Consider the following 22,996-nt stretch of genomic DNA (forward strand, 5'->3'; position numbering starts at 1 on the left):
AGGGTGTCAAATGATGGTAGTTGGCACCAATTCAGTGCCAGCAGGAATCCCCAATTTGGGGTGAGGTGAAGGAAACTGTATTCAGTGCAAACAGTGATATAGCACTGCTGTGGAACAGCTCAGTTGTGATGCAGAGCTGCTGTGAAAACAGCATGGCTATGAGGTTGCTCCCTGGCCAGGCAGTCCTGGTGCCAGGCCCTTTTTCAGCTAGGCTGCTCTGCTCTGTGACCATGCTCCAGTGAGAGAGGTTTTCATTTTTAGTGTCTTATAGCCTTCAGTCTTCGATGGAGAATGTGCTTCCCCAGCCAGAAGAGAGTTGGCTTATATGGACCGAAGTTCCCACCCCTGGTTCCTGGCTGGTCCATCCTCAGCAAATAAGGTTACAGTTTGATTGGTCCAGTAGAGCCACACTGATTGGTCAGAGCTATGCAGCTGATTGAATGAGGAAAGCCCCAATCCTATTGTTTGAAATAGGATTGCAGAAAACCATTTAAGGACTGGTTCAGATGACAGAAACTTCAGGCAGTTCAGTGTAGGGGCAGGCAGGTTAGCACAGAGGCTTCCCCACAAAGTGCAATTTGCATGCGAGGCCCTTGTGCAGAAATGGGCTGTTTAGCCGCCTAATGTATTTATTTATTTATTTTTTAATCCTCACCCGAGGATATTTTTTCCATTGTCTTTTAGGGAGAGTGTAAGAGAGAGGGGAAACATCGATGAGAGAGAAACACATTGATTGGTTGCTTCCTGCAAGCGCCTGGACCAGGGCCCGGCCCAGGGAGGAGCCTGCAACCTTTGACCAGAACTCCGGACCCTTTGGTCCACAGGCTGACACTTTATCTGCTGAGCCAAACTGGCTAGGGCGGCTTCTGATTTTTTATTTGAGCCCAGTTAGCCATGAGGAGCCCCTCTTAGTAGGTGTTCTCCCACACACCCTTCCCTCCCCCGGGTTCACAGGGCTCATACATATTGTTGCGTGTAATAGTATTTCCTTCTATTTTATGGTTGAACAATATTCTGGTATATGGATGTATCTAACATTTTCTTTATCCATTCATCTTTTGATGGCCAGTTAGGTTGTTTCCGCTTCTTGGCTATTGTGATTAAATGCTGCAATGAACATGGGAGTGCATGTATTTCTTGAAGATCCTGATTTCAATTCTTTTGTCTAAATACCCCAAAGTGGGATTGCAGGATCATGTGATAGTTCTGTTTTTAAATTTTTTGGTGTCTCTATACTGTGTTCCAAAATGGCTACATCTTATATTCCCACTAACAGCCCTACCCTGTTTGGTTCAGTGGATAGAGTGTCTGTCTGCGGACTGAGGGATCCCAGCTTTGATTCCAGTGAAGGGCACATGCCCGGGTTGCGGGTTCAGTTCCCCCGGGGGGAGGGGGGGGCAGCATGCAGGAGACAGCCGATCAGTGATTCTCTCTCATCATTGATGTTTCTATCTCTCTCTCCCCCCCTCTCCCTTTCTCTCTTGAAATCAATAAAAATATATATATTTTTTTAAAGTGTGGGTTCAAGATAGGAGCCAGGAACAGCTCCGATAATCCAAAGTCCAAGTGGATAATAGAATGTCATTCATCCATAAAAAAAATAAAAAATAAATTCCCACTAACACTGTTTAAGGAAACAGTTCCAATTTGTCTGCCACCACTTTTTTTTTTTTCTGTTCTTTTGACAGTGGCTATCTTAATGGGTGTGAAGTGATAACTCATTGTGATTCAGATTTGCATTTTTCTTAATGACTAATGATGTTGAGCATCTTTTCATATACCTTACTGGCCCTTTGTATGTCTTCTTTGGAGAAATTTAAGTTCGTTGCCCATTTCTTGTTTGTTTGTTTTGCTGTTGAATTGTAAGAGTTCTTTTTATAGTTGACCCATGATCAATGTGGGAGTTAGGAGTGCTGACTGCACCCCTTTATCCCCCAGTCAGAAATCCGTGTGTAACTTTTAACTCCAAAAAAACTACAGTCAGTACTTTGCATCTGTGGATTCAGCTAACTGCGAATTGAAGACAATATTTTGATCTGCAGGTGGGAATCCAAAAATACTGGTTTTTTTTATCCACCATAGGTTGAATCTGCTATTGGCTGCATCTGCAAATGCAATACCCTCAGATATGAAGGGCAAACTGTGTTTATTGAAAAACATCATGTATTAACACCTGTGCAGTTCAAACCCACATGGTTTAAGGGTCAACTATGTTTTCTTTTTTTAAAATTTATCTTTAAATATGTTTTCATTGATTTCAGAGAGGAAGGGAGAGAGAGAGAGAAACATCAGTGATGAGAGAGAATCATTGATTCGCTACCTCCTGCCTGCCCCCTAGTGGGAATTGAGCTCACAACCTGGGCATGTGCCCTTGCCCAGAATTGAATCTAGGACTCTTCAGTCTGCAGTCTGAGGCTCTGTTCGCTAAGCCATACTGGCTAGGGCTTAAAAAATTTATCTTTATGCCCAGCTGGCGTAGCTCAGTGATTGAGCATTAACCTGTAATCAGGAGGTCACAGTTCGATTCCCAGTCAGGGCACATGCCCAGGTTGCAGGCTCAAGCTCCATTGGAGGGCATGCTGGAGGCAGCCAGTCGATGATTCTCTCTCATCATTGATGTTTCTATCTCACTCCCTCTCCCTTTCTCTCTGAAATCAATAAAAACATGTTTTTAAAAATTTTATCTTTATTGTTGAGAGTATTATAGATGTCCCCTTAGGGTCAACTATCTTCGATAGTAAATACTTAGCAGATATTATCACCTGCAAGTATTTTCTCCTATTCTGTAGGTTGCCTCTTAAAAAAAAATGTTTTATTGATTGTTAGAGTGAGAGGAAGGGAAAGGGATAGAAACATTGATGAGAGAAACATCATCAATTAGCTGCCTCCTGCATGCCCCCCACTGGGGATCAAGCCCACAAACCCGGTGTGTACTCTGACCAGGAATCTTGGTTCCTGGGTTGATTCTCAACCATTGAGCCACACTGGCTGGGATGCCTCTTCACACTTTTAATTGTTTTCTTTGCTGTGCAGAAGAAACCTTTTAGTTTGATGTAGTCCTGCTTTTCTATGTTTGCTTATGTTGCTTGGGCTTTTGGTGTCATGTCTAGGAAGTTATTGCCAGAACCAGTGTTCTGTATCTTTTCTTGCGTTTTCTCTAGGAGTTTTACAGTTTTAGATCTTATGTGTAAATCTTTAATCCATTTTGAGTTGATTTTTGTATAATCCAGTTTCCTAGCACCATTTGTTGAAGGGACTGTCCCCAGTGTGTTGTTTTGGCTCCCTTGATGAAGATCATTTGACCATATACCTGTAGATTCTGGGCTCTCCATCCTGTTTCATTAGTCTTTATATCTATCTTTCTCTCAGTACCCTACTATTTTGATTACTGTAGCTTTGTGATACATTTTGAAATCAGGAAATGTGAGTCCTCCAAGTTTTTTGTTTTTTCAAGACTGTTTTGGCTATTTAAGGTTGCTTGTGGTTCCATATGAATTTTAAATTTGTTTTTCTTATTACTGTAAAAAAATACCATTGGTAGGAATACATAGAATCTGTAGATTACTTTGGGTAGTATGGACATTTGAACAATATTGTCTTCCAATCTGGGATATCTTTCCTTTTATTTGTGTCTTTAGTTTCTTTTCAATAGTATTTTGTAGGTGTCAGTATACAGATCCTTGGCCTTGTTTGGTTAAGTTTATTCCTACATATTTTTTATTTTTGATGCTATTATAGTGGGATTTATTTCATTTTATCTTTTCGATTGTTTTTTGTTAGTTGTATTAGAAATGCACCTGATTTTTGTATCTTGACTTTGTATTATACAACTTTACTGAATACATTTATTAGTTCTAAAAGTTATTTTTTTTATATGTGTAATCTTTAGAGTTTTCTACATATAAGATCATGTCATCTGTGAATAGAGAACCTTTTATTTCTTTCTATTTTGGATGCCTTTTATTTATTTTTCTTATCAAATTGCTTTTGCTAGTATGTACAGTACTGTTTTGAATAAAAAGCAGTATGAACCTTTTAATGTGTTCTTGAATTTGTTTCTCTAGTTGAGGATTTTGCATTTATATCCATCAGGAATATAATTCAAGGACTTTTGAGATGAGTTAGATCAATGTATCCCAGTCTGCTTTTTTATAAATGTTAACAAAGTGTTTTCATGTCAGTTATTCCATTTGTTTATTGCAGTCTATTAGGTGGGTAGACCATTATATTCTAATATTCTTATGAAAATGCTGGACTCAGATGGAATTGCTCATGATTACATAATAACTATCATTATTATTATCAATAATAATTAATACTTGTATAACACATATTGTTTCAGGCACTCTTCTGAGTATCTTACATATATTTATTTAATCTTCACAACAACTCATTGCAGTAGGTACTATTATTAACCACATTTTAGAGATGAGAAAAATGTTGAGTAATAAGTAGTAGTAGAGCTTACTATTTATCTGGCTTTTAATCCAGACCATATGGTTCCTAAATCTACTTTGTTAACTGTTCAGTGTGTTGCCACTTACACTTAACTAGGAGGGTGTCAGTTTAATTTAGAACTTTGACCTGACCTGCTATTTTGTTACCTCTGAAACCAGATAACCTTTCACTCATTCATTCATTTCATTCATTCATTTCAAAAATATATTTTTATTGATTTTTAGAGAGAGCAGAAGGGAAAGAGAAAGAGAAACATCAAAGTGAGGGAAACATTGATCATTTGCCTTCCATATGTGCCCCAACCAGTGATTGAGCCTGCAACCTTTTTGGTGCTCAGGACGGCACTCATACTAACTGAGCCACCTGGCCCGGCTGAAATCAATGAGTTTTAAAAAGAAATAAAGTTCTTGAGCTTTGAGGTACCTATTCTTTCCACAGGTCAGTGTTTGTGTATTAGAGGTTGTTTAAATGAGGGATCTATCAACTAGTAGCATAGAGATTATATGGTGGATGCTTGAGTGCCTATGTTGTTGTGCCTCAAGAGGCCTAATTAAGTCATTGTGTGAATACATAAACTGCTTTAGATTACTAATGCATCATCACTTTATACAAATGTGTTATATAAGAATAACAGGTGTGTTTATAAATGAGAGACTTTCTACTTCATGTAAGTTTCACAGTAGAATTTCTTTTAGCATTAAGATTTTCTAATACATTTAATATATGAATCAATTTAAACTTTATCTTTTAAAACTAGTTCTTGCCCTGGCTGGTGTGGCGCAGTTGGTTGGGCATTGTCCTGTGCACTGAAAGGTTGCCTACTTGCTTCCCAGTCATGGTACGCGTCCAGATTGCAGGCTCAGTTCTCCATAGGGGGCATGTAGGAGGCAGCAGATGATCCTCTCCTTTCCTCTTTCTCTCTCTCTCAAAAAAAAAAATCACTTAAAAAGCAAACAGTTCTTGTGGAGTTTACACTGCAATCTTGATGTTATAACATGATTATTTTGAAGATCCTATCTAATAAAAGACAAAAAGGGTAATTAACTGTACCTCCTCTACGCTTCCCATTGGCTAATTAGGGCGATATGCAAATTAACTGCCAACAAAGATGGTGGTTAATTTGCATACGTAGGCACAATGATGGGAGGTGAAAGGGGAAGGACGGAAGAACAGTGAGCGGAAACCCAGGCAGCAGGCAAGAGCCGTGGGGGTGCTGCCTTACCTGCGGCCCGTGATCACATGGCGATCAAAGGGAGAGAGCCGGGGCGCAGGCCGGGCGGCACCCCCGGGCGTCCGAGGGTGCCGCCTAGCCTGCATCCCAGTGTTCTCCATGGTGATCGGAGGGAGAGAGAGCCGGGGCGCAGGCCGGTGGTTGCCATGGCGATCGGAGGGAGAGAGAGCCGCATTGGGATCGGAGAGCCGGGTGCAGGCAAGGCAGCACCCCGGCACCCCAGCACCTGACATGCAAAGGTCGGGGATGAAATGACTTTTCCCAACCACACCTGCAAATATTCTGGGGAAGGCATCACAACTCCCTTACTTGGCAAGGAAGAAAACAGTTGGCAATGGAAACAATCCCTTACATCAAAGTTAAGGTCCCTCTGAGTAAAAAAGAATATTTCCAACGTAAAGGAGGGAGGGAGCAGGCAAAAATAATAGGTTCTCATTTCTTCCACTGAAGTTTGAGCATATGACAGTGTCAAAACAAACATACAAATTGAAACAGACAGTGGACATTCAGATGACCCGAATCAGCTGTCACTGTTTGTCCCAATAGCAGCAATGCTTATGTGATAATATAGTTTAACAAACATACAAAACAAGTCACATGATAAGAGAGGTTCCGCTTCTAAAGTAAATTGAATATGTTCTTTAAAAATTATCATGTCCTCCCCTCTGACTATAATTCTTAATTTTCCAATCAGAAAATTACCCGAGATGATCCAGTAATGTGTAGAACTCCAGTAACCTAACTTATTTAAAAAAACAAACATCCCAACCATTTTTAAAATATTTAAATTGATATTTTAGGGTTAAAATTATAGAAGATATTTAGATCAAAATATATTTTCTGAATAGAAAATATTTCAGTTTTTGATTTAAAAAAATAAACATAAAGAAATATATAAGTGACACATTTTCCCAAGGAACTCTGAATTAATACCTTTCCCTCTAACTTTCTTCAAATTAAGAGAATCTGTGGCGTTCCCTATACTGCACAAGTTTTAATGAAAGAAAATAACACTTTCTAAGAGCATCAAATACATGTTTTCTTATTTACAAACATATATACTCCTCTCTCTCTCTCTTTAAAGTATATTCTTACTGATTCATAGAGGAAGGGAGAGGGAGGGAGAGAGAAACATCAATGATGAGAGAGAATCATTGATCTGCTGCCTCCTACACGCCCCGTACTGGGGATCAAGCCCACAACCGGGCATGTGGTCTGACCTGGAATCAAACTGTGACTTCCTGGTTCATAGGTTGATGCTAAACCACTGAGTCACACTGGACGGGCTCAATTCTTATTTATAAATTCATTCCAAGGACATATACAGCTTGAAAAGCTTTGGAAGTAGTTTCAAAAAAAACTAGCTTTTAAGTAACAAGAAAACAGTTATAGAAGAAAGTTTAAATTAAAAGAAAAAATTATTCAAGAGTGGGAACATCCTCCATGAAAATGTGTACCTTGACTGTGGATGGCTGGGTGGCCTTATCACACCTTAGGAATTCAAATGCTTTTTACAATGACAAGAAAGAGAGTTTCATCTCATTTCTCTCCCAGGGTAGATGTCTGTCAATAGAAGGTGGACATCAATAAAAGGAAGGGATTGCACAATCAATCCAGAAAGTCAGCAATCTATGAATAATCCAGAACCCAGTATTTATCTCCTCCGCCACACACCCTCCCTCCCAGCCAGTGAGCAAGATAATTACTCTCAAGTCAAGCTAAGTGCCCCCCAGTCACAGTGGCCCAATGCTGACATACAAAGCATACAAATAATTCTCACTCTGGCATAAAAGTGACAACTTTCTTGGAAAAAAAGCAGATACTGTAAATTTCTCAAAGTCTTCCTGAAACATTTTTTTTTTTTAAATATATTTTATTGATTTTTTACAGAGAGGAAGGGAGAGAGATAGAGAGTTAGAAACATCGATGAGAGAGAAACACCGATCAGCTGCCTCCTGCACATCTCCCACTGGGGATGTGCCCGCAACCCAGGTACATGCCCCTGGCCGGAATCGAACCCGGGACCCTTCAGTCCACAGGCCGACGCTCTATCCACTGAGCCAAACCGGTTTCGGCCTGAAACATTTTTTTAAAGTAATTTTTACTTCTTTAGAAAAAATGCATACATGGCAAACCATCTGTAATAAAAGGCCCATTCTATAAAATTTTAACTGGTCCTACTCATATCTGCAATCATAATCATATTTACAGACAAATATATCTATACTAATAAAAGAGTAATATGCTAATTAGACTGGGAAACCTTCCAGGAGACCTTCCAGATGTTCTTCTGGACAAAGCCATGGTGGTGGGGCCGAGGTAGAGGTGGTTAGAGGCCAAGAGGAGAGGGCAGTTGTGGGTGATCAGGCTGGTGGGGGGCGGGGCCGTTGGGGGTAAGGAGACCAGCAGGGGGGCCAGTTGGGAGCAAGCAAACCATTAGTGGGGGTCAGTTGGAGGTGATCAGGACAGCGGGAGGGCAGTTTGGAATGAGCAGGCCAGCAGGGGGACAGTTGGGGATGAGCAGGCCAGTGGGGTGGGAAGGTAGAGGTGAGCAGGCCAGCAGGGGGGCCAGTTTGGGGTGATCAGGCTGGCGGGGGGGCATTTGGAGGCAAGCAGGCCGGCAGCGGCGGGGCGGGGGGGGGGGGCATTTGGGGGCGGGCAGGCCGGCAGGCAGAGTGGTTAGAGGCAGGCAGGCAGGCAGGTGAGTGGTTAGGAGCCAGCAGTCCCAGACTGCGAGAGGGATGTCCAACTGCTAGTTTAGGCCCGATCCCTGTAAACTGGCAGTAGGACATCCTTCGAGGGGTCCCAAGTTGGAGAGGGTGCAGGCCAGGCTGAGGAACACACCCTCCCCTGTGCACGAATTTTGTGCACCGGGCCACTAGTATTTGTATAAAAAGATAACTTTGCATGATGCTTAATTCCAATTATGTTAGTTCATTGCAGCTTGTAAGGGAAAATGGGTAATTTTTTAATGTAGATTTTTGGCCAATCTTGAAGTATGTTTCTTCTCTTGTACTCTTATTTTTTTTTTTTTTTTGTATTAGTACTGAAAATACATAAATTATCACACTTAGAATCTCTAATGAGATTAAAACTATTTTTTGAAGGTTAAAGAACAAAATTTAACATCATTTATAAAGGACGGCTAAAACATTGGTCTTTGTGTAATCAGTCTCCTTTAGAAGAATTGATACGTTCATTTTATACAGGTTTTATCCTATGGATTTGATTATACAGGTTCACAGTTCTTTATTCTCAATTCTGAAATAGTGTTAAACTGAAAGTTTTTTTTCATTTTTTATAGTAAATTGATTTGCCAGTAAACTACCCTAAATTGAGTTGAGGCAGTATCCTACTTAATGTAAATATGTATACATTTTGCTGGAGAAATCATGGATGTTATTACATAATATTGCTTTAGACCCCCCTATGTTTTGTAACATGAGGCATATGTACAATATTTACCTTTATAAAATTTGAAAACTTTTGAATGATGGTACTGATCTGACCCTGACAGTTTCACTTAAATGAATATGGGCCTTTATCACTTGTGCTGCCCGATTTCCATGGTTGGAAGAATGTGGGGCATGGATCAGTAGCATGAGGAATAAAGAACATATTGAATTAATTATATTGATTAGTAAGTTAGTACAGGCCTGGCAAGAGGTTTACTTTCTTCTCCTGGTTGTTAGTAGTTGTCCTCTAGACTAGAGCACTGATTATCAATTTCATGAGAGAATGTCTCAGTGACTCTATGTCTGCCATGGGCATGGCTACATGGTGGGAATATGAGCTAGATACTGTTTATCTGCTCTGTCTAGGGCAGTGGTCGCCAACCAATGGTCCGCAGACCACTGTTGGTCTGTGAGGTCCAAAAGGTTGGCGACCGCTGGTCTAGGGCAGTGGTCAGCAAACCGTGGCTCGCGAGCCACATGCGGCTCTTTGGCCCCTTGAGTGTGGCTCTTCCACAAAATACCACGTGCAGATGCGCACATACAGGGAACGTTGTGGAGTGAAAGAAGATGTAGTGTCGAGGACTGAGAAAGGTATGTTGAGATGGTTTGGACATATAGAGAGGATGAACGAAAGGAGATAGACGAAACAAGTATACAAGACGAGTGTGGATGGGAGAGTTGGAAGGGGTTGACCTCAGCAAATGTGCCTCAATCATACTGAGGACGTTTTTAGCAAAGGCCAGCTTAGGAGTACCCTAATTAAATTAATAACAATGTACCTACCTATATAGTTTAAGTTTAAAAAATTTGGCTCTCAAAAGAAATTTCAATCGTTGTACTGTTGATAATTGGCTCTGTTGACTAATGAGTTTGCCGACCACTGGTCTAGGGTATATGTTTATGCATTTAAATTATTTATTATGATTTTTATTTTATGAATTGAGACAATTTTATAAGGATGCAAAATATGGAAACAGTTGACCTTTTTCTCATTTCTGTAGTCTCCTACAAAAGCTGTGTATAATGCCAGACATTGGAACCATCCAGACTCAGAAGAACTGCCTGGGCCACCAGTAGTAAAACCTCAGAGTGTTACAGTAAGTGAACTGTACTTTTTAATTTCATGTTTGTTTTGCTATCTTTATTCATAATTTGGATGTCTCTGACTTTCCTCTTTACCAGTTTATTTTGGACTTCTTAACTAAAATTTAGTGGCTTCCTAATAAAAACTTAGTTTAATTCATTGGAAAAGTGAGGATCGTGGATTGGATTACAGAAATTCTGGTCCTACGAGGTCAGTGATGGTGAACCTTTTGAGCTCAGCGTGTCAGCATTTTGAAAAACCCTAACTTAACTCTGGTGCCGTGTCACATATAGAAATTTTTTGATATTTGCAACCATAGTAAAACAAAGACTTATATTTTAGATATTTATTTTGAATATTTAAATGCCATTTAACAAAGAAAAATCAACCAAAAAAATGAGTTCACGTGTCACCTCTGACACACATGTCATAGGTTCGCCATCACTGTACTAGGTTATAAATAAAAAGCCTTAAAAGGCCAGAGGAGCTGGCTGCCTTCCAGGACGCTGTTGATGACCATCACGGCAGGCCATTTGCCCGTGACATTTAAGAGAAGGCCTTGCTTTTTCACTCTGATGTAGGGAATAGGGCAGTGATGGCGAACCTTTTGAGCTCGGCGTGTCAGCATTTTGAAAAACCCTAACTTAACTCTGGTGCCGTGTCACATACAGAAATTTTTTGATATTTGCAACCATAGTAAAACAAAGACTTATATTTTTGATATTTATTTTATATATTTAAATGCCATTTAACAAAGAAAAATCAACCAAAAAAATGAGTGCGCGTGTCACCTCTGACACGCGTGTCATAGGTTCGCCATCACTGGAATAGGGCATCTGTGAGAAGGGATATACTAGTAACACCCTCTTCAGGGCGATAGTCGGCCGGTGATGGAATGGCAGCAGGACTTAAAAAAAGAGCCATAATGTATGTATTGCACATGAAAAAAAGAGAGAGAGAAATCACACGTTTATTCCGCAGTTGTAAAACTCAGAGCATCAGCTCCTCTCCACAGTATTTTCCAAGGTGCTTTGTAATGTTTCCTTCTGACACCCTGCCTGTGAGAAAGGTTAAGGAGCATTATCCCCCTGACGCTGAGGAAGACACTGGAACCACGAGAGGTTCCTTGACTTGCCTTGGGCTCTGGAGCGAGGCTGGACCAGCCAGAATGGCTCCTGCTTCCCACTTTGAGTTTCGGTAGTCCCAGGGCTGCCTCGGGGAAGTGCTCAGTGGAGGGAAGAAAAGATGGGACGTCTGCTTAGCCATGTTCTGGGGAGTTCTGTTTTGGGGGCTGCGGAGGCAGAGAGAGCTGGACAGTGTAAAAGTCTAGGTCCAGGCCCTAGCTGGTTTGGCTCAGTGGATAGAGCAGTGGTTCTCAACCTTCCTAATGCTGCAACCCTTTAATACAGTTCCTCATGCTGTGGTGACCCCCAACCATAAAATTATTTTCGTTGTCACTTCATAACTGTAATTTTGCTACTGTTATGAATCGTAATGTAAATATCTGATATTATATGTGTTTTCCGATGGTCTTAGGCGACCCCTGTGAAAGAGTTGTTCGACCCCCAAAGGGCTGTGGACTGAAGGGTCCCGGGTTTGATTCCGGTCAAGGGCACATGCCTGGGTTGTGGGCTCGATTCCCAGAGGGGCCATGCAGGAGGCAGCCGATCAATGATTCTCTCTCATCATTGATGTTTCTCTCTCTCCCTTCCTCTCTGGAATCAATAAAAATATATTAAAAAAAAAAAAAAAGCCTTAAAAATTTTTTTTTACTTCTGACCCACATTTTATGGAATTACTGGAGGCCCAGTGCATGAGATTCGTGCACGGGTATGGTCCCTAGGCCTGGCCGGTGATCAAAGCGCAAGCGTCGGGTGTGGAAGGGCAGGTCCCAGCTGACCTCTGGGCACTGGGCAGCACCTGGGCCCCCCGGCTCCTGCGCGCCCCCCTCCGCCTGAGTCATTGGGCCCCTGCCCTGCTCCCTCAGCGCCTGGGAGCTGGGCGGCGGCCCTGTCGCCGCTGGTCACTGTCTGCGGGGTGATTGGTAGGGCGATTGGGCCCTGCTTGCACCCACGTTGGCCTGGTGCCGCCCACTTACCTGCTCCGCCATCCTGCCACGGTCCTGCTCTCATCGAGGCCCATCGGGGCTGGCAGTGCCTCCACTGCTGCCCGCTGCCAGCGCCACATTGCCTATGCCCGCCATGTTTTGCGCCGCCCCCTGGTGGTCAGCGCACGTCATAGGATGTGGTCGAACTTTCGGTGGAGGGGACAATTTGCATATTAGGCTTTTATTGGATAGGATAGGATAGTGTTCAGTTTTAAAGGGCAAATTAGTATGTATTTGAAATTTGTATTTAGACTTGTGTTATAAATTACATCCTACATAGATGATAAAGTGGCTTTGAGTGGTTAACTCACTTTTTAGAGAACTTTTTCCTGCATTCCAGTAATTCAATTCAGAACACATTTGAAAAACAGTATTTCTAGATCAGTGGTTCCCAACAGAGGGGCAATTTGATTTTTAAGGGGGGCAATTCGAGAATGAGTTATTAACAGTGATTTTTTCGCATTTCTTATGATTCTGGGGGCCTCATATACAGTATATAAATATATATTGTGACATATTTATGTATTTCAGTTCTTATATGTTTTGAAACTTGCTATTTTTTTCATATCACTGCATATTATTATTATTATTTTAACAATTTCTTTGTGATATCTTCCTCAGTACTTCAACTATCCTTTCGTTGTTTTATTTTTCTCTTTCATGGATGCCATGTTCTTTGGAAGCTTGTTTTGACCAAGTTAATGGCCTTTTAGGCTTCCTCCATGAGAATAGGAGTTCACTTTTTGAATAATAAGAATTACATGTCATGGGGGGGCATCAGGATTTTAGAGATGCTTAGGTGGGGCATGGCTGTTCTAGATAATGGTAACTCCTCAGTCACCTGGAGCTATCAATTAGTGCAGCGGTTCTCAACCTGTGGGTCGCGACCCCTTTCGCGGTCGAACGACCCTTTCACAGGGGTCACCTAAGACCATCCTGCATATAAGATATTTACATTACAATTCATAACAGTAGCAACATTACAGTTATGAAGTAGCAACGAAAATAATTTTATGGTTGGGTCACAACATGAGGAACTGTATTAAAGGGCCAGAAGGTTGAGAACCACTGAATTAGGGAGTTCTTTTTTGTTTTTAAGGAATGAGTTCTTTGTAAGAACAAAAATTAGCCATAGAGATCTTTCTAAAATATAATGTACTAGAGGCCCAGTGCACAAAATTTGTGCACTGGCGGCGGGGGGGGGGGGGTTCCTCAGTCTGGCCTGTGCCCTCTTGCAGTCCGGGACCCCTCGGGGGATGTAGTAGTGTGCCAGTGGCAGGCGGCCAGGGAGGAGCCCAAATCGGAGCTGGGCGCCACACTGCTCACACTCATCTCGGCCCGCTGCTCCTGCTGCCACGGAGTCGGGAGAGGCTCCTGCCATGGCAGCTGCGCTCGCCAGCCATGAGCCCGCCTTCTGGCTGAACAACGCTCTCCCTGTGGGAGCACACTGACCACCAGGGGGCAGTTCCTGTACTGAGCATCTGCCCCCTGGTGGTCAGCTCACATCATAGCGACTGGTTGTTCTGCCTTAACGGCCACTTAGGCTTTTATTATATACACTAGAGGCCCGGTGCACAAAAATTTGTGCACTTGGGGGCGGGGGGGGGGGGGAGGTCCCCCAGCCCGGCCTGTGCCCTCTCGCAGTCTGGGACCCCTCGGGAGATAACGACCTGCTGGCTTAGGCCTGCTCCCGGGTTGCAGAGGGCAGGCCCAATCCCTAAGTGCAGCCCCTGGTCAGGCTCAGAGCAGGGCCGATTGGGGAGTTGGGGCGCCGCCCCGTCATGCACAGAGCAGGGCGGATCGGGAGGTTGCGATGCCACCCTCAGTAACGCTCAGGGTAGGGCCGATTGGGGGGTTGGGGCACCGCCCCCGTCACACTTAAGGCAGGGTCGATGGGGAGGTTGCGGCGCCACCCCCTGTCATGCACAGAGCAGGGCCGATCAGGGGGTTGGGGCGCTGCCCCCTGTCACTCATAGAGCAGGGCCAATCGGGGTTGGGGCGCTGCCCCCTGTCACTCACAGAGCAGGGCCCATCAGGGGGGTTGGGGCTCCGTACCCTGTCACACACAGAGCAGGGCCGATCAGGGGGTTGGTGCGCCTTCCCTGTCATGAACAGAGCAGGGCGGATAGGGAGGTTGTGGCCCCGCCCCCTGTCACACACAGAGCTGCAGGGCAATCAGGGGATTGGGGAGCTCCCCCCTATCAGGCACAGAGCAGGGCTGATCAGGGGGTTGGGGCGCCTTCCCCGTCACGAACAGAGCAGGGCGGATAGGGAGGTTGTGGCCCCGCCCCCTGTCACACAGCCACAGGGCGATCAGGGGGTTTGGGCGCTGCCCCCTGTCACGCTGGTCCCGGTGCCAGGAGCCTCGCTGCTCCGCTGATCCCGGTGCCGGGAGGCATATTACCCTTTTACTATGTAGAATAGAGGCCTGATGCACGGGTAGGGGCCGGCTGGTTTGCCCTGAATGGTGTCCTGGATCAGGGTGGGGGTCCCCACTGGGGTGCCTGGCCAGGCTGGCTGAGGGGCTGAGGGCTGTTTTCTGGCTGGCAGGTGACTAAAAGCTCCCAACCGCTCTTTGTTTTCTTTCTTTTTTTTTTTTTTTTTTTATTCTGGGCCAGCTTTAGCTCTGAGGCCTCGCTGCTGAAAACATTGATACAATGTTGCGGTCCAGGGCTGACTGAAAGCCGGTTTCTGGGGTTTTGTTTAGCTTCTATATTTGCAACATAGTACATAGTTGCTTAGAGTTGCAGCTGAGAGGCCGGCAAGTTAGGCGGGGAACGTTGGAGTCCGCAGTCACTGGAGCAAGCAAGCCTCCCTGCTCGCTTCCAGCTGCCTGGCTGCCGGCCGCCATCTTGGCTGACAGTTAATTTGCATAAGGATATGCTGATTAGCCAATGGGAAGGGTAGCGGTCGTATGCTAATTACCATGTTTCTCTTTTATTAGTGTAGATAATTAGTTCCCTCTCTTCTTAAGTTGAATACATTAAACTTCTTTTACTAGTATAAAATCATCATTGTACATATTAGTAATTATATGCTGTGCTCTTATTTTGGCTATTCTACCCTAAAGTACAGCTTTCTGTACTTTAAAAATTCTTTTATCTATCTGTTGTAGTTTTTCTATTCCATCCCTAGCTTCTTATCAATGCTGTTTATATATGGAATTTTGGTTCTTTATTCCTTCTAATAGTCCTAGAGACAAATAGCAGATTGTGTGAAATGTAAGTTTAAGGAAGAACAGCAGGAATTCCTGAGTGGTTCTTTTGTAAGTAAAACATATATTAATTTTACCTAGTAGTAAATGGAATTTTTTTAAAAATATATTTTATTGGTTTTTTACAGAGAGGAAGGGAGAGGGATAGAGAGTTAGAAACATCAATGAGAGAGAAACATCGATGAGCTGCCTCCTGCACACACCCCACTGGGTATGTGCCTGCAACCAAGGTACATGCCCTTGACCGGAATCGAACCCGGGACCCTTGAGTCCGCAGGCCAATGGTCTATCCACTGAGCCAAACCGGTCAGGGCATAAATGGAATTTTTAAATGTACCTTATGACCTTTCATGTCCCTTATGACCCATCTTTTTTTCCTTAAACTAAATTTGCTAGGTAGAGAACATGTTACTATTTGTATGTATATATTTTTTTAGAATAACTAACTTAATACCCTTTTTAATAGGTGAGGCTGTCTTCAAAGGAACCAAATCAAAAAGATGATGGAGTTTTTAAGGCTCCTGCACCACCACCCAAAGTGATAAAAACTGTGACAATACCTACTCAGCCCTACCAAGATATAGTTACCGCACTAAAATGCAGAAAAGAAGACAAAGAAGTAAGCAGTCGTATAGTTTTTCTATGCATGGATAGGTTGTTGTGTTTAACATTGAGCACTTTAGTGTCTTGAACAAATACAGTACTGATATCCACAGCTTGGAGTCACGAACTTATCTGGTCCTAGCACTACCAGTGTTTTAAAAGCAACTTTCAGTGGCCATGTAATAAATTATTTTATACACTTTTAAATACAGTACAGCAAGCCTATAGATTTCACTAAATATACCAGTTCATAGTTATAAAAGAGATGGACTTATTTTCTTGGCAGTTATATACTGTTGTTCAGCACGTGAAGCACTTCAATGATGTGGTGGAATTTGGTGAAAATCAAGAGTTCACTGATGACATTGAGTATTTGTTAAGTGGCTTAAAGAGCACTCAGCCTCTAAACACACGTTGCCTTAGGTAAGCTCTTATTTTTACATTTGATAATTATATGCATGCTATATAGCTCATTAAAGTTTTTCAAATGGATAGAGTAAACATTTGTGATTTTCTTACCATGGATATAGTTTATAGTCAGTTATAATATGTTAAAATGTGATTGATTTCTTATAAGGGATTTTATTCTATGGAGGAAGGAAAGTTGGATGTTTATATCCTTTTAGCATAATCTAGGCTTCAGTTTCCAGATTCTTGAAAGAAGTGTTATGCTAAAGAATCCCTAAGTTCTTCTACAGCCCAATATTTTAAAACATGCCAGTAGTAAATTTGATAAATTAAGCATGTTTTAATTTGGATAATCATCTGCATATTATACTAGAGGCCCATTGTACGGATTCATGCACCGGTGGGGGTCCCTCAACCTGGCCTACGCCCTCTCGCAATCCAGGACCCCTCGGGGGATGTAGTATTACGAGAAGTGGCAGGCAGCTAGGGCGGAGCCCTGAACCTGGGCCAGGCGCCACACCGCTCCTGCTGCGCCTGCCACCTCTTGGTAACACTGCCGTGGAGGCGGCAGAGGCACGCGCCACCGCAGCTGCACTTGCCAGCCATGAGCCCGGTGTCTGGCGCCCGTCAGTCAGCTGAGTGGCGCTCCCACTATGTGAGCGCACTGACCACCAGGGGACAGCTCCTGCGTTGTGTCTGCCCCCTGGTGGTCAGTGCGTGTCATAGCGACCGGAGCAGTCACTTCAGCTTTTTTATATATACTAGACACCCAGTGCACGAAATTCGTGCGGGGGGGCGGGGGGGGGGCGGCTCAGCCCAGCCTGCACCCTCTCCAATCCGGGACCCCTCAGGGGATGTCCAACTGCCAGTTTAAACTGGCAATCGGACATCCCTCTCACCATCCTGGACCAATAGCTCCTAACCGCTCACCTGCCTGCCTGCCTGATCACCCCTAACTGCCCCCCTTGCCAGCCTGATCACCCTTAACCGCCTCTGCCTGCTGGCCTGATCGCCACTCACTTCCCCTCCCCCCTCCCCACTCCCCCCACCTCCCCCACTGGCCTGGTTGCCCCATGCAGCCTGCTGCTCAGTCGTTTCGTCGCCCCTCACTAACCCCGCTGCCAGCCTGGTCGCCCCATGCAGCCTGTTTGGTTGTCCGTTCGGTTGCGATGGTCACTTAGGCTTTTATATAGATAGACTGGAGGCCTGGTGCATGAAATTCGTGCGGGGGGGGGGGGGGGGCATGGAGGCGCTTAGCCCGGCTTGTGCCCTCACAGTCCAGGACCCCCCAGGGATCAGGCCTCAGTTGGAACTCAGACATCCCTCTCGTAGTCTGGGGCTCTCACAGTCCTTGCTCCTTACCGCCCACCTGCTGTGGAGGCGGGAGAGGCTCATGCCACCTCCACTGTGCTCACCAGCTGTGAGCCTGGCTTCTGGCTGAGCACGGGCGGGGGTGGGGGAGAGTGTGGCTCAACCAGAAACCAGGCTCGCTGCTTCTTAGCACTGGTCCTGCCCACTGGTTGGGTGGGGCAATCTGGGGCCAGGCCGTCTGGGGGAGGGGGTGTGGGAGGTTGAGGCACCATGGTCACACCCCATCCAGCCTCTGTGGCGGCTCTGGGATCGTGCTGCTCCCTGTACCCCCCACCTCTGCAGAGGCGTGGGACCAGGTCAACGCTGCTGCCTCTGGCTGCCTCTGCGGAAGGGGCAGGACCCGCGCAGCCCCCTCTCCTGCCACCTCTGTGGAAGGGGCTGCGGCGCTTGGACCTCTGGGTGGCTTTGCCCGGGCCAGGTGCCCAGGACCCTGAGCGGCTTCACCCAGGTCCCGGCTTTGTCAGGAAGGATGTCCGGGAGACACCTGGTCTATCCAGTCTAATTAGCATATTACCCTTTTATTAGTATAGACTAGAGGCCCAGTGCACAAAATTTGTGCACTGGTAGGGTCCCTAGCCGCTGTTGGCTGCCAGCCACTATCCAGGTACTCCCTTCCTTCCCCCAGCCACCTGCCACCGCTGGGGCCTCCCTCCTTTCCCCTGGCCAGCCCCGCCCCCTGGTCAAACTCTTGGACAACTCCTGGTCGAGGGGACAATTTGCATACTACACTTTGATTATATAGGATTGAATATCTTGATTTGATTGAATTATCCAGTCAATCAGAATATATTCAATCAAATATAAAATACATGTAATTAGAGGCATTATGAAGAGGAGCTGAGACTTTTTGCTTTTCATGGTAGTAAGTACTATAAGAAATAAACTAAAGATGATCATTTGTTATTTATATCGTTTAATATAACATACCTAATCACATATATATTAGTAAATTTTTAATAATCTGGTTTGCTCATGCTTTTTATATTGTGATCTGTACAGGCAAAGCTTTGACATCCTACCCCATGCCCTTGTTTTGGTACTGTACGAACAAAACATTAATGCACTAGCTATTTTTAGTCTCCCTAACTAGTCTATTTTCTTCTAGTGTTATTAGCTTGGCTACTAAATGCGCCATGCCCAGTTTTCGAATGCACCTGAGAGCACACGGAATGGTAGCAATGGTCTTTAAAACCTTGGATGATTCCCAGCACCATCAGGTATTTTTAAGTTTCTGGATTTGAGAAGCATTATTTTAAAATTCTAGTCTGCTTGGTTATTGACAAATATCTCTATGTATATTCAGATATAAGTATTTCCTATATGTGGATTGAGTTTTATTTGCTAAATATAGAGCTTCATGCTAGAAGTTTTTGCTTAATCATTTAAGATTATTTTCTCAGGACATTTTTTCCTCTGCTCAGTTTATATTGTTTACACATTATTCAGGCCCTCGCCTGCTTTTCTTAGTGGGTAGAGTGTTGGCCCACCAACACTGGAAGGTCGCAGACTCGATTCTGGTCAAGGGCATGTACCTTGGTTGCATCCTGAGCCCCAGATTCATGTGGGAGGCTACCAATGGATGTCTCTCTCACATTGATGTTTCTCTCTCCCCCCCCCCCCCTCCACTCTTTCTAAGGATTAATGGGAGGAAAATATCCTCACATGAGGATTAACAAAAACATAACATTATTCAGTTATAGCATACTGGATACCCCATGTCAAACAATTCAGTTCTGCCAAGTTGTTCACAGAAAAAATGTCTCAGTTGTCAACCAAACTTTGGTTTTCGACCTGACAATCTTTTCAGGCTGCTACCGCAGCATGACAAAAAGTGTCTCTCAGGCAACAAAGAGACACTTTTGTTGCTGGCAAAATCAAACCAATGATCAGCACAATTTTAAAACATAAAGAGACCATCAAGATTCCTAATATTACTAAGGGTGCAAAGGAAACAATGATCACAGACAATTGAAGTAAAACAACTTGTTGATTTAGATAAATGTAAAGCAGTTAGCCAGTGGTAGCCATTTTGGCAGTGATATATAAACAAGGAAAGATTCATGCAAACCTGAAAGACATCCCTGGACCAAATGCTAAAAGTGATTCATTTAAGGTGGTTCGATAAATTTAAGAAAAGAAGTGTTGCCTTAGCCAGTTTTGCTTAGTGCAGACTGAAGGGTCCCAGGTTCGATTCAGGTCAAGGACAAGTACTGCTGGGGCTTGTGCAGGAGGAAACCAATTGATGTGCTTCTCTCACACCAATATTTCTTTCTGTCTTTCCCTCTCTCTTCCACTCTCTCTAAAAATCAATGGAAAATTATCCTCACATCTGAGGATTAAAAAAAAGAATGTATTTATAAATTAAATAGTACATTAGACATGCACTGTATATAAGAGAGGTTGAAGCAGGGAATCATTTGGGGGTCTGGAATGGATTAATTCAATTTACATTATTTGTAATAAAAAAATGATTTGGTTTTCAAACAAATCTCTTTTCAAACAGCCTTCCGGAATGAATTAAGTTTGAAAACCAAGGTTCCATTGTATTTAATTCTATAAGCATTGATTTCCTCTAACCAGAAAGTACTAGAACAAAAATCTTTTACTAATCTTTGATATCAGTAGCATGACAAAAAAGGATTTGAACTTTTTTAAAGAGCATTTTGTCTGGATGTTGAATTGGAACATAGCTCATTGTGAAAAAGAATTTCTCATTTTCATTTTGACTTTGACATTTCCTCTTAAAAATATATGATAAAAGTCAGGTTTAACATTTTTGAAGTTAAAAAATAGTCATTGCTAATTATTATAGTGGTATTTTGAGATGACTTTATTATATTTTTTGTTCAGGGAAATTACGTTTTAAATGAAGAATAGGGGAGACACTCTGAGTCTTCTGAAACTGAAAGCATTGTACTTATCCCTCTGTGAGGAAAACTTCATTACCAAGTTGTAGCAGATATAGAATGAGGGGGAAGAGAAGAGACTGTTAATTTGTTTTGTTAGGCAGTTACTAGGGCCCTGTGCACAAATTCGTGCACTTTGAAAGGAACTGTGGGCCTCTAGGTTGCAGTGGGCACTGGGGCGGGTCTCGGCCCATTCTCTGCACCCCAGCCTGGTCCCTCCCGCCGCAGTCCCTGGTCCTCTGTCTGCCAGCAGCCCGCCTCCTGCCACCATTGCTCCCACGCACTGACAGCGCCGGCCCCACTCACACCCACTGACAGCGCAGAGCGATTGGGGCTGGCGCCAGCAGCGGGTGCAAATGGTGGCTGCTGCCCCAACCCCCCCTCAGGAGTAGGGGGAGATGGAGAAGTCCTCAGGACCGATCAGGGCCGACAGCCACCGCTTGCACCTGCTGATGCCAGTGCCAGTGGTGCCGGCAGCCGGAGCAAGTGGGGCCACCGCTGGTGCAAGCAGGGCCAGCGCCAGCAGTGGATGCAAGCGCCAGGTGGGACCGTGGCGCACAGGAGCAAAGAATTTTCAGTAACCACCAGCGGCTCACCCTGATGACAACGACCGGCGCCCTGCTTTGGTCTAGCGCCCCTGCTCACCTACTCCACCATCCTGCCGCAGCTAATGCCTGCCATGCTCTGTGCGCGCCACCTGGTGGTCAGTGCATGTCATAGCAGCCGGTTCTGCCATTTGATCTATTTGCATATTAGGGTTTTAGATATATAGATATAAATAAGAGGACCAAGGCATTAATATGTGTTCTTGGGGGCATTGGACTCCCAAAGCCTATACTGTGTCATCCTAATGTCCAAAATTAATTTTCTGTGTAAGCGTTTTATTAGTCACTTAGTCTGAAATCTCTTTACTTTGGGGGATTTAAAGTTTAAATGTTTACATAGTTAATTGTGTTTCTATGCATTGAAATAAGTGTAATACATTATATCTTATATGTTGAAATAATGCTGACCTAAACTATATCCCTTTCATTATTTATAGGTTTTAGTACCTATTATAAGCGAAGTGTGCCAGCTACCTGATTTGAATGATTTTGAAAACACATAATTTTATTTTTAAATACTTGGTTCAGCCAGACCTAATTGGTTTATTTTAAAGAAATGAGTCTAAATGTGTTTATTTGGACATTTTAGTTTTATATATTGACACAAATGCGGTTGTGTTTATTTTACAAAAAAACGTAGCTAAGTTTCTGGTACAGATTTTAAAACACACATTGACTTTAAAAAATGTTTTTATTGACTTTTAGAGAGAGGGGAAGGGGGAGAAGTAGATAGAAACATTGATGAGAGAGAAACATCGATGACTTCCTCCTACAGGCCTCCAACTGAGGATTGAGCTCAAAACCCCGGGCATGTGCTGGTGACCTCTTTGGTTCATGGGTTTATGCTCAACCACTGAGCCACTGGGCACAAATTATTGATTTTATTTATTGAAATTTGTTTCTTGAAATTTGACTTTATCTACTTAATCTTAAAGAATGATAGTGAAGTGTACTGTAAAATAGGATTACATAGAGCTGAAAAAAATGTACTGTAAACTTCTTATTAAACATGGAATAGCCAAAGAAATATGTACTTTCACTTATATTCTCGCTTTGGAGCATTCATATAGGGAGGTCTTCAGAAAGCACAACTTCATGCATCAGTACTTTATTTATTTAATTCACATTTCTATAGAATATTTTAAGGGGTGGGGTTTTCAACGAGTAAAACATTTTCAAGGTTTCCATCATGTGAATAAATGTCAAAATAGTCTTATTTCATGAAATTGCCACTAATTGATTACATATTTTTTTTTTTTTTTGTCCATTGAAGAATCTGTCCCTTTGTACAGCTGCCCTCATGTATATATTGAGTAGAGATCGTTTGAACATGGATCTTGATAGAGCTAGTCTAGACCTAATGATTCGACTTCTAGAACTGGAACAAGATGCTTCTTCAGCTAAGCTACTGAATGAAAAAGACATGAACAAAATCAAGGAAAAAATTCGAAGGCTCTGTGAAACTGTACACAACAAGCATCTTGATCTAGAAAATATAACGGTGGGTTCCTTCCTTCTTTTCATTATAAAATGAAAATTACTTCCAGAAAGTTT

General features: G+C 43.4%; 1 protein-coding gene across 2 annotated transcripts in view; it reads left to right on the forward strand.

Moving 5' to 3' along the window:
- The window catches only part of WAPL (WAPL cohesin release factor), a 118,450-nt gene that overhangs the window by 64,005 nt on the left and 31,449 nt on the right, over positions 1-22,996 (forward strand). For both annotated transcript variants that reach the window (XM_070433216.1, XM_070433217.1), the window contains exons 5-9: positions 10,146-10,241; positions 16,016-16,168; positions 16,439-16,575; positions 19,037-19,148; positions 22,716-22,943. In XM_070433216.1, coding sequence (XP_070289317.1) covers positions 10,146-10,241; positions 16,016-16,168; positions 16,439-16,575; positions 19,037-19,148; positions 22,716-22,943 — 726 coding nt within the window. The remainder of the gene's footprint in view (positions 1-10,145; positions 10,242-16,015; positions 16,169-16,438; positions 16,576-19,036; positions 19,149-22,715; positions 22,944-22,996) is intronic.

The sequence above is a fragment of the Myotis yumanensis genome, unplaced genomic scaffold (genome assembly GCF_028538775.1).
Source record: "Myotis yumanensis isolate MYYU_CA2020_CCGP unplaced genomic scaffold, mMyoYum1.0.hap1 SCAF_13, whole genome shotgun sequence".
NCBI lineage: Eukaryota > Metazoa > Chordata > Mammalia > Chiroptera > Vespertilionidae > Myotis > Myotis yumanensis.